Genomic DNA, 18,912 nt, shown 5'->3' with positions numbered 1-18,912 from the left:
GAAAAGATCCTGATCAATGAAATATTGCATTATTATTACCCACAAGAAAAGAGCTACGTGGGCAAAACTACTGAAGAGTATTTCCTAATGCTTGCACGGCCTGCGCTCTCTCAGTCAAAATGTTGTCTTCCGTTAGGGATTCTCGTATTCTCACCTGTGCTGTTCCATCTCACAGCGTTCCATCTTGGCGCAGGGTTTGGCTGTCAGGGAGCAAAACTCATGAAGTTGTTGACAGCATAAAAGCATTCCTGACATCTTTCTTGGAGGTGAAAAATAACTTGCCTACCAAGTTGAAAATTCTCAAAAACCTTATTGATGTAGCAGACCGGCAGCAGAGCAGCATGAACAACAAGATTATTTTGGGGGGGTACAGAGCAGTCGGCTGAAATGAGGAGGAAAAAAGGGGAGGAAGCTGAGGATGCTGAAAGAGCCAAATACTGCTTAGAATAATCGAAACAGGAAGATTGCTTTCAGAAAAGCTGATCTTCTGAAAAAAGGAATGTGCGAATCAGATATCTTGAAATTGTTTCAAAAAATCTAACTTAGAGAGAATGCTTCTAGTGGCTGTGATGAGAGAACTCTGAAAATGCATAAAGCCTGCCAGAATTCTATTGCTGTGGTTTTTTAGTGTGCTGTTCCAAAGCTGAGTAGATTTATCATGAAAATACAAAGTTTCTCAGTTGTGAGTTATGCAAGTAACAGGAGGCAGAAGATTTAGATGATAAAATTGGAGCAGAATCCTATGGTGGTGGTTTTCCATCTGTAAAAAGAAGGAATGCTTTTTCTTTTGAATGAATGAAAATTTTGGATGAATGAGAAGTCTTGGAGTAAGAAAACGCAGGAGCGGGCCTACAGCATTGTGGAAATAGCAACACCTAGAAGGCACAAACCATTGAACTTGCCAATAAAAATATTTATTTTTTATTTTATTTGGGGGGATTTAGGATAATACTGGATTTTGCCAAGTAAAAGAATGTAAGGATACAGCATCTTTTGTTTTTCTCAGGAATCTTAACGCATGCTTATACTACGCATTGTTTGTTTGTGTAAGGGAACGATCATCTCGGGAGTGGACTATATGTGTTAACATAAATACCTCTGCAGTGTGGGCGTTTCACTAATAAGTGAGACTCCCTCTATTTCTCGGCTTTCACTACAAAAGTTACTGTTGTGCCGGTAAAGTTACTTACCTGTCAGCGAGTATCGAGTGATGCGCTGGAGCCCTGGCTGGGGTTGAAGGCCTTGTGCTCCTCTTTCTGGCCGTTCTCAGTCTCAGGGCGTTTGCTGCGCTGCGCGCTGGGGTGGGTGCTACCGGTACGTTTTTTACGGCGGCGGACAGACGGCTGTACGTTTTCTGTCATAGGGGGTACCTCCAGCTCGTGGTGTGGGCCTCTTCCTGACGCAGTGCTGACTGAGGACAGGCCAGTACGGAACAGGGGCAGAGGGCAGGGTATTTAACCCTGCGCCATTTGAATGCTGGAAAGAATGCCTGGTTCAGACCTAGCTCTCGCAAACCATCGTCTTTGGAGAATGCTCATTTTGTATTAACTGATAATTATCAGTTACCAGCATACACTTACTGCTTTTCATATGATTATCAGACGCCTGTAATCTGAAAACAAGTGTTCCTTCAAAGCGTCTTGCCTAAACATTTTAGGTGGGCAAACACAGTGTTTTATATAAACTGTTAGAACTTTCTTAGAGAGGAGAAAATAAAAGGCATATATAATATATAATTAATGTTGTTTTAAAGGTTTAATGTCTCTGCTTAAGGTAACATTGTGTATACATAAGGTTTCTAAATTGAATATAATGTTTTCATTCTGTGGTATCTAGTTAATATCTCTCAGAGGACACTTTTTTTTTTTACACTTAGGACAAGTTGGATTTACCATCAAACAATTTAAAATGCTTTGGCATCCTTAGTAAGTATTAAATAGAGGAGAGTTCGCAGTCGTAGCTGTTAATTTAATAGGGTATTGAAAACTGGTATTTTGTCAAAGTTGTGTCACATTCAGTTTGCTGTGGCAACCTGTGTCTTGAACCCCTGATTCACTAAATAGCCATGGGAATTCAGTCTTCTCCCTGCCCTTTTCCTGCACATCTTCCATGAGTACCACCTTGTTTCAGAGTGGGGGTTTTTCAGTCTTCTGATCTCATAGCAGCTACCCAGTTACCCATGAGCAGCTTGCTCATCCTGTACTTACATGACTTTGGGGTATTTTTAACTGAATCCACGTGTCTTGGAGCTGACGGCAGGGTTATAGTTGCCGAAAGCAATGTGTGGAGATACAAAGAGCTAGTAAGAACAGTGAATGTGTGAAGCAAGCATAACAGACCCTCTTGGTTTATGTTTACATGTATTTCCAGCTAGTACACATCATGTTTTTCTTAATTCATTAACCAGGCCAGCTGTTTTCCTGGAGTATAGGTCCCTCACTACTATTCAAAAATTACAGTAAGAATTTCACTTTGCCTTACCATTTGTATTTCCAATCATGTACGTTTACAATCCAACCTAACCACAGATGGTGGCATTAAAAAAAGACTTGAAGTTGTCCTATGGGCCATCATACCTGTATGTTCGTTAATAAATGTGAATTAACTCAAGATTTATTGTAAGGCTAAGTAAATTTTCTTTTATTCCTGAAAATAAATTTTAACTGCATAAAAAAATTAACTCATAATCAAACACCAGGAAATGAATCTGAATGCTTCACTGTGAACATTTCTAAAAAAAGCTTTAAAGTAACTGCTTTCACAATTTCTTAAAACTCTTAAAAATCAGCAGTTGCACGGGCAGTCTGAAGGAGCTGGTAGCATTATCCACAAGTCAGGTGTTCCTAACACGCATGAACACAGAGAGAAGAGGGTTCTGAAAATGTGCCTCAGCTCCGCGACAGCTGGTAAAGCTCTCCCAAAAATCCTGGTCCTGAGTGTTTTTGTCTTTCCCCACATTAGCAGGCGTGTTTAGAGTCCCAAGTTAAGTACACAACCTGACCTTTCCAGGGGTTTGTTCCTACTAAACTTGTTTGGAACGCCTCTACGTGAAAGAGAAAAGTGTAAATGAGGAGTAATTTGATTAGCTTAATGAAAGTTAAGCAGATTTGCAGAAGCCTGGGGAAATTGTAATACTGCAAACTGAACCCACATGTTTCTTGCCTCCTTGAGATTCAAGAAGAAATCCTGGCTTGTGCACTCTGAGAAGACTTGTTTGGTTTCCCCGTGCGGCACTCTTCATTTCGCGGCCGTCTGTGAGGAGCTCGTTCGGCCTGTGGGCGCTGCGGGGTGCAGAGCCAGCTCCCTTACCGGGCTGCCGCAGGTCCATCGAACCTGCCCTGGTAAGGCGCTGCTTGCAGCCCCATCTCTCCCACTTGCAACCAGACCGTGTGCTCTCTGTAAGGTCTTCAGTGAGACAATGGCACTATAAATACACCTTTACTTTTTGCAGTTTGGTCACCTGTTCAGTTGTTTGTAGAAATCAACAAATTGTGTTGGGATTTTTAATCTCAAGGCAATAAACATGGCAATTTGCAGCTCCTTACTATTTCAGGCTCTTGCCTCGGGTCTGGTCATATGGGTTTGCACTAGTTCAGCTAAGCAATGCAGGTTTGGACACAGATGGGCCTTGAGTTTATACTTTTAAGTATTTTCTTTGCTCATGTAAGAACTGCACATAACCCACCAGCACCAGACAAAAGTTTTGAGGCATCTTTGAGGGCCTGCATTAGAAGCTCAACCAAGGAATACCAGGGAGTCTTGCCTATGAATGACCTTGGCCAGGGCACAGATTTCCAGTTCGTAAGACCATCAAGTGAATTATTCTTTCCAAATAATGAGGAAAGTAAATCAACTAGTATTTTTATTTAACCAAAGTCAAGCAATATAGCAAAACCAGAAATGCATTAACTGTTCAGGTTATAAGATGTGACGAAAAATAAACGGATTCTTGGATCTAACAGCTATTGAGAGAGCTGCTGCAGAGTAGATGATAATCCCTTGGGGACGTAAGTTGTACGTTATTTACTTCAGATAAATGAAAACAGTATAATTCTTGAACAATCAGACATTAACAGCCATGATTTAAAGCCTTTGTTTCTGTTTGTTCTCTTTAATGTTACTGAATACCAGTTACTATGCTGCTTTTATAGTAGTGTTTTAATACTTACCACTTATTTACTCATTTTTACTAAGTTCCTGTTATTTTTTTGATGGGGCAATGCAAAATTTCCTGAGATTCTAAGATACATGGCAGAATGGTAATACATAGTTTCAGCATACAGTCATAATGTCTTCTGTTTAGCCAAAGCATAGCTTTGCAGAACTAAGGGGTCTTGTGTGAACTACTTTCATAATGTGATACTGCAGCAAACAAAAAAGGATGTCTGATGAAGACATTGTGCAATCATCTGATACAAAGGATAGTCAAGCAAATACAACTTTAACTTGTCCTTGAAATGAAAAAAAAAATCTTAAGATGAAAGAGATGGGGAGAGTTTGATAGATTTCCTTTGCCAAAATTCAAAGTGATTTATTCAGGATTAAAAATCCATAGTGTATAACTTTTGCATTGTTGTTTTTCCAGTTGCTCAGTGATGATGTAGGACTGTAGTTTCAGGAAATGCAATCTTGGCATGAAGTGCTTCTAAAACCCAACCTTTTTAGTTCATTCCTTACATGAAATGCTCTACATTCTTTTCTACTCACTCTAATTCACAGGGGAAGCACATTTCTAGTGCATTTAATTTTTTTTTTTAATTAGGCTAAAATTAAGTTCTATATAAATCTAAATTTTGTAGTTAAAATGTAATTGTTAATCTTAGCTAACTTAGTGTAACTAGCATTTTAAACCAGTGTAACTGATACAGGAAAGGGTGAATTTGCTGCAGTAGCTGATGCCTAAACATCCACGATGGATTATTAACAAATGTCTAAATCATCTTCCAAATAAGCCACGCAAAGTAGAAAACATCTCGGCTGGTAGCATCGTGTAGTCAGCATATATGGCTGTGTGCTTGCGTTTAGAGCTAAGTGTGGTTTTTGGGGTCCGCTGAAGATTTTACAAAGGACTGCATTCATTTTTCCGCTCTTCACCTCTACATGGTAGGTAACGTGCAGCTGTCAGCCGAGTTTGAAGGCTGTGCTGTAGACAGAAGCCATGGCCCATGCCAAAGGAGCCCCTTCCACTCATGCAAGTTCTGGCTGTGTGGGGAGAAGCAGAGGAGAGTGCAGAAGAGGCGAAGGCCAGGCCGGCAAAGCAGCTGTTTTGCAATTATGCAAAATTATGCAAAATTACTACCAGATCTCTGTACTGAGAATGTCTGAGTAATTTAAAACCAACTGTGTGATACAGTTAGTATTTTTCCCCATGACAATGAAGCCTGTTACTCAGACTGTCAGTATGGAGATTTTTTTCCTAGCTCTATCATTTAGTCATCAAGAAATTTAGTTGTGTTTTCCTTTGTCAGATGATCTGTTAATGTTGACAGATGCCCCCTAGCATGTCCCCAGAAGCCCCTTCAAGCCTTCTAGATTTTAAACTGGCCTTGAGAAGAGTCTCATTTATTTCTTTAGAACCTCATTTTCTTGAAAGACTTACCAGGAAGATAAAAAAAAAGGGAAAAAACCCCTCCAAACCCATACCAAAGCACATGCAGAGTATGGAGTAGGTCCCTTTGTTCCCATGTCCTCTCTTTCAAAAAACCATTAATGGATCTGTAAGGCATAACATCCTGCCGTGAAAGCTGTAATGATTCTTCATAATGTGTCATAGGTATACTTAATGGCACTACAGGACTTCACAAATCCACCTATTTTAGAGGTGATTCCTCAAGTGAAGTACACACTTGGGAAAACAGTACACTTTATAAAAGCCAAGTCTGTCAGTAGAAGTGGTGTAGTATTTCCAAGACGTGGAACTACTGCAATACTGATGTCAGAAGCTGGATCCCTTTTTTTGGCTCTCTCAAATGGAGCTCCTGGGTGTGATGCCAAAACTGAGTTGGGTCCATGGGACAAATTACCAGCAGCTCTTTCACAGGCAGAAACAGGCATGAGGACGAGGGTGCTGCTCCCAAATGAGCGTTGCTGTCAGAGGTACCAGAGTGGTGCCCGAGGCAGGGGCCCCTTCACCCTTCCCACCTGGCCTGGTCCAGCACCCTCCTCGGGTAACTCCTGCCCCAGAGCATCCTTTCTTCTTACCAGCCCACCCCAGAGCCCTCCCCTCCCAGTAACTGTCCTTCCACAGCATGCCCCATTCTCTCATTCTCCTCTCAAAATGTAATAAAAAAATAATCTTATTTTTGATTGGGATTTACAAAAACTGGGATAGTGAGCTTTCATCTCTCCTTCATTCCCGGTTTTAAAAGAGAATTATAGACCAGCTGGCTTGCCAAAAGTCCCAACTACTCAGTCAGGATTTAAACAGGAATGTGCTTTGTTTTCAACCTACAATTGCTTTCTCTTCTAAAACACAACTTTTTTTTTTTTTTAATTTGGATTCAATACAGTATTTATGAAATGATTTCAAATACATAATACGGAAGTTCGCAAAGACAAGCAATCTATTGCAGCTGTTTGAGGTTAATGTCATTCCTCTTTTACTCTCACCTATTTTCTATTCATAATTTCATAATGTGGATTGAGGGTTACGTACAGCTACTCACTTTGCATGCATTACAGCTGAAGGATGGATTTTGTTTCTTGATTTTAGCGAGTATGTGGACTCCAACTAAGCTGTGATATGCCTAAGCACACAGCTAAACTGCTTCGTCTCTGGGTGAGGAAAGTGAGCTCTACTTTCCAGAGACAAATGATTAATAGGAAGTTATGTATGTTCATGGGATTTTTTTTTTTTAGCCTTTTTGTAAGATCTTCCTGCCAAAAGGGAATGTATATCCTATTACTAATACAAGAAAATACTAAGAAAATTTTTTGCACTATATAAACAATGCTTGATCCTTTGTATGGTCAACTATTTTTCCTCCTGGAGATCGCTTCCCCTCTTATTCCAGCCTGAAATAAAGATTACAGAAACAACTAATTACCTCAAATCTTTCCCCATTTTTTTAATAGGTCACGCCTAAGTTCAACATATTCAGCTTCTGCTTCAATTAAAACCAAATTCTTTAACTGACTTGTATGGAATGCATGATAGTAACAGTCAACACAGGTTAGCTTGTTAAATTGTGCATAATTACTACAAAACAGCTGTACTAACTTACAGTTCTTAGAGCACTCTTTGTTAATCACCAGGAGTTTAATCTTCCCAAGTAGAAAAATCATGAGGGTCTGCCCATGAGAGCACGAGGTTTTGTCCAGCTCTTCCTGCTTCCTTTTTGCATAAATTAATAATGTAAAATAATCAGTATGCATTTAAATGTTCCTTTCTGCATCATGCAGCACAATGACGAACACTCCAACACCTGCTTTCTTCTAGAACTTCTCCTGTGAACTACAAGGCACTTTTTCATCTTTCTTTGTCAGGTCTTAAGAAGATTAAAAGTTGAACTAGGTCCTGTAAACCGTCCAATGCTAAAAAATCCAGCATGTCTGATTCCACCCCTAGAACACACATCCAGCCACCAGGAAAATTCCAACACACCTGTAAGTCACAGCACAATGAAAGCCAGTTGGCTCCCAATTTTATCAAAGTACATGGTACAGAATGTGTTATGAGTCTTCCCTATCCTTCTGTAGCTGGTGCTTTTGGGAGAGACAGTTAACTTAAATTTTACATTATTTTAAAATGTTTAAGTTCTATTTAAGAAATACTGCAACAACATTACCACCTCATTATAAAGGCTTGTAGCCCAGCTGCAGGCTTGATTAGATTGTTGGTCAAGCAAAGCAGGAGAAATTGTATTTTAACGAAATTAAGTAACAACCTTGCCAAAACATACCCCCTGTTATTTCTCAAATCAAGGAGTATTATGTGGAGCCTGACACCTGACAGGCTTAAAAAATTTTTCAGCCACAAATCGTCTGAAGCACAGAAAAATGCTTTTAAAGACCTCCTACGGAACAGTTTGCCCATAAGCTGCGCTCATTTTTCCTTTGATATGCACAAATTTAGTGCTAATACAGCTTAGATTCACAAACAGCCTTTTTTTCATAATAGTATCACAGTAACTCAAGAACTTAGATCCACACAATTAGCTAATCAGAGCATTGCCTCTTGCAAAGTATGGAAATAAATTTAGAAAAAAAGGAGACAATTGTTTTTTATCTAACAGTACATTTATTACAGCAAAGTAATAGGAAGCCTGAACAAAATTACATTTAAAGCAAAGTTTAGTAGCTACGTTGTAACCCCAGGAGGTAACACTGACCACAAAAACAACCTCTGAGAGTCTGACATGAAAGGCCATCCATCACGTGCATCACTCCCCTCAGCATCACACAGATGTAATGGCTTGCCTCAGATAACCCAGGCATGACAAGCCTTAGCTCAGTTTGTTGCTCTTATCTTGACAGCAGATGTCAGGTGAAGGGAAAGTAACTAAGACATGTCACCACACAAGTTTTGCTGGCTATCACAGTACACCTGTGACAATTACATCATTTTCACAAAGGAGGTTGGCTTCTCTGTGGTTGCGTAACCCTCTCTCCCTGTAGCCCCTGTTGAAGGCTCCCCAAAGCTTACCTGCCCATACACCAAGCACCAGCTCTGATATAGCACAGGTATGTACTCCTGACTGACTGCTGAGAAAGAGCTGTGGAAAAAGTCTGTAGAATGGTAAAAAGTGTAAATTAAAGCCCCTGTTGAGATGGGAGTTCTCAGTAGCTCAAGAATTCAAGAGGGCAAACACCAATTTGGAAAGGTGTAACAGCTTAAAGGAAAAACAGCCAGGGAGGCTAATTAGTCTAACCCTTCTCCTTCTGCCTGGTGGCTGCCTGGCTAGGAAAGACTCTCCACATGCCGTATCAGGAAGGGGAGTATTTAGCCTAATAGCTTGTCAAATCCAGAATGTCTTTTGTGTGTACTAACCCATTAATAGTTACTTTATACATTTATATTCTTTATACCCTGCTTGCAGAATCCCTTTGTGCCCAGGTAAAGATGCCCAAAGAAGCTAGTTCAAAAAAGGGGTACTAATCATAGGCATAGTACAAAAGCAAAAAAAAACCCCAAACCCCGCAGAGGAACAGGCTTCATCAACTGCCAGTGAAGCCCAAACTTTTCAGTAGCTTTACATTTCATTTCCGTGTGAACACCATCACTGTGTTTAGGGGAAGCGTCTGCTTTTGATTTCTTGAGATATTTCATGGAAGTTTGTGCATCATGCTGTTTGTAGAGAGTATGTGTCATCTAGTTTTTTCTTAACATCTACTAGCCTTGGATTGTGTGCAGACCATAAACTGTTCCAAAATACTGTATCCTCTTGTCCATTATGAATGTGGCAAGCGCTTTTGATATCCCTGGCAAAGTGGACTTTTATGTAAAACTGGCTTATTAAAAGTTGGTTCAGCACAGTAACCGCAGTGTGACAATATCCAAATGAACTTCTAGCTTAGTACTCTTAAAACACTCCATAAACAAGGGGTCAGCTCAGAGACTGAATAGCTGCTTAACTGTGCAAAATCATTTAAACATCCTCACTCTCTTTCCTGTTGACATAAAAGGCAAACATTCCAGTGTATGCCATTTTGCCTGCTACACGAAGTATTGCCAGCATCCAAGTACAATAGACAAATTTAATTTTTCAGCATTAAGAGCTAAATTGCACTGGAGGTAGGAAAATAAACCAAAACACGCTGAGGAGAGAAGAGGAAAAACCAGAAAGTGCATTGTAAGAAACTGGTATTTACTATGAACAGAACTATGTAATGTTACACAACTACTTCCAATAAGCCAACTTACATCAAACCAAGGACATTATTTCTTCTCTACAGAATAAAGCCTTGAAAAAAGAAGCTAATCCATAAGATTTTTCTCATCTTCACCACATCTGTAAATGGAATGAAAGGACATGTTATTTAGCTGAGTGGCACCTTGCTTTCGATGTGAAACGTGCAGCTGCTTGGTGATTTCTCTGAGAACTCTGCAAAGACCCTGAGGATACAAGACATTACCTTTGGACTCATCAACATCAGTACAATTTTATCTGGGTGGTCACCCTAGGCAATGCCAGAGCTTGCACTGTACGCTCAGCATCGATAGTGGTGAGATGCGCTCAGCAGGGTCTCTGTACCTTTTCAGAGCACAGCATGCTAAATTAAGAATTTTTATTAAAACATAAAAAAGGTTATGAAGTTATTATTTTCACTGTTTAACAACACAGAAAACAACACAATGCTTACATTATTTCTTTTCCTAAGTTTCCAAAACTTGTTCATCAAAACTGATTTCTGGCAAATTCAAAGTATCACACTGGCCCAAATATAATGGCTTTTTCCTTCCAGCAATTAAAATTTGAAATACACACACTTATCTTACATTTATTTTCAGATTAAGTTTCGGACTAAGCTTTCTAGCCCTTTTAAAAAACCAACAAGAAGACCTAAGTGGCTGATAAAAAGTGCAGCAATCAAGGTCTTTGATGAACATGTGAGCTGGAACAGGGAACAGGTTCCACAGCAGAAATTCCAGGCCCCAGTGCAGGAGGAAAACGGACAGAGGGGCCTGTGGCATCCTGCATTCTTCCCTTCATACAGCTGCAAGATTCCTTTGTATTTGAGACAATTTGGAATTTACTTAAAAGCTAATTGGGACTTACACACCAGAAAAAGTATTGTCTGCTCATAGAGGAAGGCTGAAAAAGAAAATGTGTTTGGATTTAAGGTTCAGCAAGCTCCAGCTCTGACAAACAGTGGAAGTAAATCCCACCAGCAGCATTTAATTCCACTACATAGGTAATTGCTAGTAAGTGACAGTCCTCAATTAAATATGCTTTGGGGTCCTTATTTGAAACAGGTAAGGACACTGACCTACATAAGCAAACGTTTATTTAAGATAAAATCTTCAAAAGCACTTAATAAGCACAGTAATGCAAGGGCTTAATTAAGCTTACAACTGCTAATGGATTTACGGTGTCATTCACTCACCATTATCTAAGTCTGGCTGACTCTCTCTGTCACACTGGCACTAGCAAGTTACCCCCCAGAAAGGTTTGATTTCCTCCCCCTCCCTCTCCCTATGTGTCCGACACCCAGCTAGGGCAGCAAGCTGATCTGGAGGGCCACAGTGCTTCATGATCTCTACAGCCGGCACAAGAGAAGCACTTCCCCTTCTGACAGCAGCCCTATTAGGTTAGCCTAAGCCAAAGTGTATTTTCTGATGGTGGCTGAGCACTTGCAGCTCTTGATATAAAATGCTCAAGCAGTCGCAAAGTTGATTAAAACCAGGAATTTATTCTAATGGCTTCTTTCAGGACAATCCTTACTGCCATAACGTATTGCTGCATAGTAAAAATCCATCAAAATCTCTTTTCTGAGTAAGTAAACAGGTTCTGCTAGGATACTCCTCCTTATAGATCGTCTGCAGCCAAGTACTTAAGAACAAGAAAGGGACCATTATTGACATCCTTCTCTAAATTCCTACATAATATACGCCAAAGAGACTCAATCCAACAATTTCTGCATCAGACTTCTGAGCTACAGTTCGAGACGTAACAAACTCACAGGGCGGGATTTCAAACAGCCCCTCTGCCCTCCTCTCTTGCAGGCACCCAAGCTATTTGCAAACACTTTCACACATTCTCCCGCCTGTGAGAAATGTAGGCCAGCTTACCACAAGCAGAAAGTGTGAAAATGCTTTTAAAGAGCCCAGCTGCTGGCCTGTTTTTCATAGACAAAGAGTGGAAGTGCTATTAAACACTCCCCTGTCTTCCACTCTGTAAACCCTCCTTTTTTACAAAGGGAACTTTCAGCTTTCTGGGGTGAAAACATCACATGGGCTGTCTCCCCTGACCCACTATGAAGTTGCTCTATCACCGCTCTTATACTGCCCTCACTAAGGCTCTAGCCAAACCATAGTACTGGAGGCAAAAGAAAGCCCCACACCAAATAAACAAAGCTACCCCCAACTGTGTCTGCTTTTAGATTCTCAATATTTCAGTGTATTTTTAAATATCAACAATATCCACAACTATTTGATTCTTAAGTAAAAAAGCTGGAAATTGAAAGGAGTTGTAATTGTTTTCATACAAGTAGTCAATTCAAATGAATTTCAATTAAGCGAATAAGCAATATTCTGCTACCACTAAAGCAGAAATTCCTCAGAAATGGAGGATTTAAAATTAGCATGAAAGGTATGTAAGGTAAAACTGAAGAAACAAATTTAATTATAAACCATAGATAGAGAATGTTTCCTTGAATAATGCTCAGATTTTAATCCATGATGAAAATCCATGATTTTCACTATATTGTTGAAAAGTTTCAAATAAGAATACCACTCAACATGGAAAATAAAATGAGAATTTATTTCAAATTTCAAGGTTCCCTACCTGGGACTAAGATGCTGAAGGAATTGAACCTTCTTTCTCATTCGATCCCAATTTTGCTTCACATTCTTTGCAAGTATGATGACAATGCCTACAATATTGAAAGCAGATAAAATATTTAAGAATTTTGCTGGATTTCTTCTAGTACAACCCCAGAGCATGCTGGCAAATGTTCCTGAAGAAGTAATCTCTTGCCTATATTCTTTATGGGACATAAACTGCAAAAGTCTCAGCCAATAAAACCCCATTAATTATTATTCACTACCATTTCCAGCAATCACCAAAACATGATAGGATTTTCTAAGCAGGAAAAGACAGTCCTTGCCATTGTACCTACCAACAATGAGCGAACAGAGTTAGGAGCAAGGTGTAGAATGCAAAAGAGTGAGCGATAGCCATTTTGTGTAACATCATGCGAGGAAAGTAATAGGTTTGTTATGCAGGGGAAGAATGGAAATAGAGATACACGTGAACAATGAAGCAGCTTCCCATTATCAGTCAGGCATTTTCAAAGGCATAAAAGCCCACACTGCTCTGTGGTAAACAGGCAGAGAGACAGAGGAGAATGAGCTTGTGGACAGCATTTCTGGAAATGCATTTTGCCTGTGAAAGGTGCATATGAGAAGCCATATTGCAAATGAAAAGTAGAACTGGCAGTTGAAGGAGGAGCTTGGAAGGAAGTTAGAGTCTTAAAGAGTACTTTACATAAAGCTTAGAAAACACTGACTAAAACATGGAGGTGCCAGATGACAGAAGGCAACCATTGAGATCTATCATATGGTTGGAGTTGCAAGGTGGAAAAAATACCCTTGCAGTTTGTGCTCTTCATGGTTTGGCCTGACAGTATGAGGTTAGGCAAAGCCATAGAGGAGGTTGAAATGTGGGATGAGATTGAAATTGTTGCTAAAATATGAAGACAGTGTAAAAAACCAATCTGCAGCATATTTGGCCTGGTGTACAGTACAAAGAAAGACTTGAAGGGCCAAAGTGATATCATAGACAATCGTGAGACACTTAGAGGCACAATACTAGACGAAACAAGAACTAGTAACTGTTGTCCCATCACACTTAAAAGTACAATAATTTCATTTAAATAATGGATTTCCTAGTAACAGGTATTACACTAAGTTTAATTTGCATTTTCTGAAGAATATTTGGTAGTTTCTAATACTGTCATATATACCCTAAGAATATGAGTAGTACCTCATGACCTGATCACAGAATTTAAATTCATAGTTGTGCTGCATTTAATTTTTACTATGTTCTAGACTATTTTGATCTAGGATTAGTAATTTAAATAAGCACAAACCTTTTTTGTTGTGGACCAAATGGTACAATACCAATTTTCTGGAACTTTTTTTGGCATTCTCCTATGTATGACATCTTTCCAATGGCAAAACCTAAGACACCAGCAACTATGAAGACAGATAACAAAACACTGTTAATACAAGAGCTTAAATCAGGAGTGTGCAACTGGCTCCATTTTAACCATATGACAAATTGTATGTAGCATGTCTTCTCAAAACATGTCACAAACACATGTGAAGTTATACAGGGATTACAGGGATTATTTCAATAACTATTGAAAACCAGCTACCTGTCATGAGACATAGCAACTGGTCCAAAACAATGCATACAGGAAAAGGAAAAATATTCAGCTGGAATTACAGGATTTCAGATTTAGAGGAACAGATTATATGAGATAGCCCATGATGAAGTTAATTTACAATGTCAGCACTAATTTCTCTTGCCCTTGTATGCACATCATGGTGTATTTCTAACGATTGCAATTTTATCACTATCTTCTCTGGGCTTCTAAGAAGCTAGAATATCAGCCTGCCATACTATCGCACTGGGGCTTTCACTCATTACAGAGTCAGAATAAAAATACTACTTCAACATGCTCTATTTTTGCTGAACTTCTGCTGAAGAGGGAATCAACTTCATTTCTTGCCATTTAAGAGCCACCTTACTGTGCTGTACAGTTGCTGTGCTTTTATTTGGTTTGTTTATCAATTCATAGTCATGAATTAGACAGTTACAATCAAATGAACATATGAAAAGGAACATACTATTTTAGACATTATAATGCGATTACTCCTTGATGCCATAAGCTGCGTGATCTGCTAAGCATGGCTGAGCAATGAGGCTGACATTATTTATAAAACAAAGGTTAGATTGGCGTTTTTATCAATTTGAGAGGCTATATTAAGTAAATATAAGCTGCTACTGAAAATGTTTGCATTAAAAGAACCTTGTTTCCTACATTTATTTTTAAACACAACAGAATTCTGATTTCCTAAAGCACTACGGTAACATCTCATAAATTCCAAAAAAGGAAGTTTGAAGAGAAATTCAGAGAGATGCATCTAAGGTCTGCATATTGCCTGTAAATAACCTTTCCTTTTAGAATTGGGTACAACTTACTTGCCATCTTAGGTAACGCACCAAATCTTGGGCTTGCTGAGAAAATGCCTACAATAAAAGGAAATAGTCAGAAAGCTTATTCACGTGAGGAACTCACCAGCACGCAAAACCAAGACAGTATTCTTCCTACAAGCTTTTGCACTCCTGAAGGTGAAGATGGTATGAAAAACTTAAAAGTCCACTAACTCAGATTTAGGAATATCAGGGCACTTTCCATTCCACTAGTTCTTAGTGCATCTGTTTTGGGGGCATTCATAGAGTCACGCGAGGAAAAAAATCTGGACTTTGCAGGATTCAGTTCAGGCAGGCGTTGGAAAAGTAAATCAACGTGAACGCAGCATGGCTGCCACTGGTGACACCTGCAGCACTGCAGGAGGAGCAAATGGTGCTTTATGTTTCAGCACAAACCAACCCTGCAAATATAATAGTGACCTGAAATCTCTTACTCAAGGTCCAGCTCTTTGTGCTGTGAGAAGCAGGCACAAACTGTTCTTTAGTAGTTTTCTGTGGCTATTGATTAAACTTGTGTTAAACTGTACCACTGCTATCTAGCCTCCTCCTCTGGAGAGATTATACATTTTGGCCTTTAAGAGGAGAATACAGTGTGCTGAACAAGATAGCCAAAATATTATCTTTAACTTTTCCCACTAAAATCCACCTTCCCCCAGTTAACACCAGGAGGTGGAACCAGTATGCCTCTGAGAGCATGTGTGTCTGGCACAGGAGTGCCATGCTGTGGAGGAGGGCTCCACACAGCAAGATTGCCATGGCAAAGGGAATGGAAGTGAACACTGGTTGCACTGTTACATGCATTCAGACAGTATTAATGAGGCTCAGAAGCTCCAGCCTCTTGTAGAGCCACTGTACTGCATGCAGTCATGAGAGGAGTGTTTAGACAGAGGAGCATTCAGTCTATGCTAAGTGCAAGGGCCTTCGCCCACTGGCATCTATGCAATTTTCAATTGGGTCTCTCAGGGGAGGGACGAACAATATCGTTGTTTGTCTCTGAACAGCCCTCCCCCCCTTCCAATTGTTGACACACAGCAATGATTATTTAGTATGGGCATTTGTAATTTCACAGCTGATCAGAAACGTCCAAGTACAATGGAAAGAAACTGAGAAGAGTACCCAGTGCCAGAGGCTGGCATAGTAGCTACTGAGACAACTCCAGTACCCTTCCTATCTATCACTGCTCACCCTTTTTCAAAAGTGTAATCCCTCACACATTCTCCCTTGATTCTTCCCTCTCCATCTGCCTACAAGTTTATAAGTCAAGGATTCAATAGGGAACCCACATCAGCCTCTTGTGGTATAGCACAGCTTTTAGGTTTTCTACTCTAGTCCTCCTGATCACCTTAGTAAAAAAAAAAAAAGAATGCAATGAAGAGGAAACACGGTAACAGTGGCTGAAAGAAAACCAGGGGCCTGCAACCACACACAGTGAGAAAAGGCTGAGCCATTTCCACTTCCTCCATTTGCTGCCTCCCACCACCCATCTCTTACAGCTCCTGGATTCTTTTCTGCTTCTTGCTTCAGGCCCTGTGATTCTTCTCTTCTCCTACCTGCCCTTGCTGTAACCGGCTGCTGATGCAGGCTGAAGGATTGTCTTACTTGCTCCTGTGGGATACACCCATCTTAGTGATCTTCAGGGTGGACTCCCTTCACTCTTTACCCAAAACGCTAACCTCAACCTTATTATTACTCAAGACCCCCAGAAGGGAAACTCAAGGTGCAACGTGTAGAACCAGCCTCATCCACCATATAAACGGAACACAATTCTCTTTTGTGTTAGCCTGCAGATCGCAACCCTCTCTATAAAAAGCTCTCTGTCTCCTCACTTTGGCAGTATTCCTTGTCCCTTTGCACCAAAGCTGTATTCATATTGATACATGGTCACTGTAAAAACATTGCCAGCATTTTTCAAATAAACCAACAATTAGAGCTACATTACCCGATTCTCATGCCTCTGCTCAGGTTGTAGGATGCTGTGCCCTACAAGCAACCCCAGTGAAGACTCTACTCAAATACATGTGGTCACGGTGACAGAACCTAGCCACCACTCTTTGAATTTGTGAATTCTCTTTTTCAGTTCAAGTTCTTTCAAAAGAATGACTGGCAATGCATACATAATGATCAAATCACTATAATGATGGTGTTGAGTGAGAGGAATATTGATCTTGAAAAACAGCAGGCTTTAGAGAAACTTGCATTTCACAAGTAACTGCAGAGTCTCAACTTCATAACTTAGGACCATCACGTATTTTTTATATTTACCTTTTGAGACTAGCCCCTGGGTGACAAGCATGCTCCCAAGAGACAAAGGAAGAGCTGTAAAAATAAACAGGAGGAGAGTATCTGGTATCAGTCAAAACTTGTTACCTATTTGTTAAATACTTTACTCTTTTATATGTTAAATGTTTTATGTGTTTATAATGTTAAACACATTACTCATCTTCTAAACATTAACTTTGCATACTGTCTTAATCACCTATTTTATCTGCTTATTCAGACTACTATCTCTTCAAAGCAAGGATGCATTCACACACTGCCAGACATCAGGCATGCTGTAGCATCTGGAGTTCATGCATTATATATATATTTATTAAATAATAGCTTCCATAATATGAGTATCATCTCCTCTCAGTACTGCAACACTAGTAATAACAGCAGCTCTGATTAAATGCTGAAACGCTTTTCAATCTTCTCCTTTCAGAAAATGTGTAGTTTAGATACAAACTGACATGGTGGACTTAAAAGGTACTAAAACCCTGAGTAACTAATCTTCTAGATGTCCTAACACCTGAAGAATGTCACAAACCCAAGACACATAGCCATGTCTGCCTTTCATTCAAAGGCAAGAATAAGTATGTAATAAAGTAAAACATTCCTAAGGTTGTTTTAATAATGGACTTCAAGAACAGAACCAACTCTATGATTGTTCAAGTAAGTTCATTTTAAACAAGAGCTTAATTCAACCACATTTAGCTGCAGTGATTATACAAATAATTCAATTAACCCTATAATAACATATTGCTCAACTTAAAATAAGGTGATAGAGCTAACCTGCAATAATATTTGAACAAAACCCAATATATTACAATAAACAGTATGGCATTTTGCAGCCAGTTTTGCATAAGGACATCAAGAAGGCATTCTCAGTGTGATAAGAACAAGTTTGGATCACTCACCTCTGTACCAGAAACTTTCCTTTTTGCATTCTTTACGGATCCTTGCAATTTCTCCATCATCGTGAATTTGTGAGATGGGACAATAGAACATTGGCTGAAAGGATAAATCTGGGTTAGCTTATTGAATTTAATCTTACAGGAAGAAAAAAATGAACCAATTAAAGATGACAAATTATTTAAAAAAACAAATAAAATACAATGCAGAAACCAACCAAACAAGCAGAACTTCTTGTTCTGTTGTTAGCAGTGTGATGAAATACTTGATACCCCAATACAGAAACAGAAAGAACTACGGAAGTTTTAAGTTAAAACCACTCATCCTGTTGGTCTGTACTTTCCTAAAACAGCTCAGCTGCTGCTTACCCCAGAAGTATATTGCTTTATGAATGTCAATCATTCATCTCTGGGAAAGAAATTACAGGAAATATTACAGGAAATAAAGGCAGAGTGGTAGTTTCTAAAAATTAAGTTCTGCCCTGTACAGAAGTCAATTTAAGTTCAGTAAGAGCAGATTTTGCAAGTATTCAGAAGAGGGTCAACATAAAATCTGTTAGATACCCCTAACTAGCCTAACTTTCTCTCTGAGCAGTTTAAATACATTCATGGCATTAAATGAACTCAACCATGCTGGCTTCACCCTCATAATAATTAGCTTCCCAACAGGCTTCTTTTAGGCTAATGGTAGTTCTTTTTTTTTTCTTTTGATTGTGAGAAAAAAGTGACAGTATTCTTTCTTGCATTCTGCTAATCCAGGCTGTTGACATATGGATATAAGTAGATTATTTTTCTTTCTTTAAGAGATGACTCGGTTATCAGTGTTAGCACTTGCACTATCATTACTGGACACCTGAAAT

At 39.4% G+C, this 18,912-nt stretch overlaps 1 protein-coding gene across 1 annotated transcript in view; it reads right to left on the bottom strand.

Annotated features, from left to right (window-relative positions):
• Positions 1-12,452: 12,452 nt before the first annotated feature.
• OCIAD2 (OCIA domain containing 2) overlaps positions 12,453-18,912 on the bottom strand; it is an 8,001-nt gene continuing 1,541 nt past the window's right edge. Inside the window, exons 2-6 of the mRNA XM_009697301.1 lie at positions 18,059-18,152; positions 17,145-17,198; positions 14,871-14,918; positions 13,753-13,858; positions 12,453-12,534 (exon numbers count right to left, since the gene is read on the bottom strand). Coding sequence (XP_009695603.1) covers positions 12,453-12,534; positions 13,753-13,858; positions 14,871-14,918; positions 17,145-17,198; positions 18,059-18,152 — 384 coding nt within the window. The remainder of the gene's footprint in view (positions 12,535-13,752; positions 13,859-14,870; positions 14,919-17,144; positions 17,199-18,058; positions 18,153-18,912) is intronic.

Source organism: Cariama cristata, unplaced genomic scaffold (assembly GCF_000690535.1).
Source record: "Cariama cristata isolate BGI_N322 unplaced genomic scaffold, ASM69053v1 scaffold16240, whole genome shotgun sequence".
Classification (NCBI taxonomy): Eukaryota; Metazoa; Chordata; class Aves; order Cariamiformes; family Cariamidae; genus Cariama; species Cariama cristata.
Note: the sequence above shows the minus strand (reverse complement) of the source record. Positions and strands in the feature narration are given on the sequence as shown.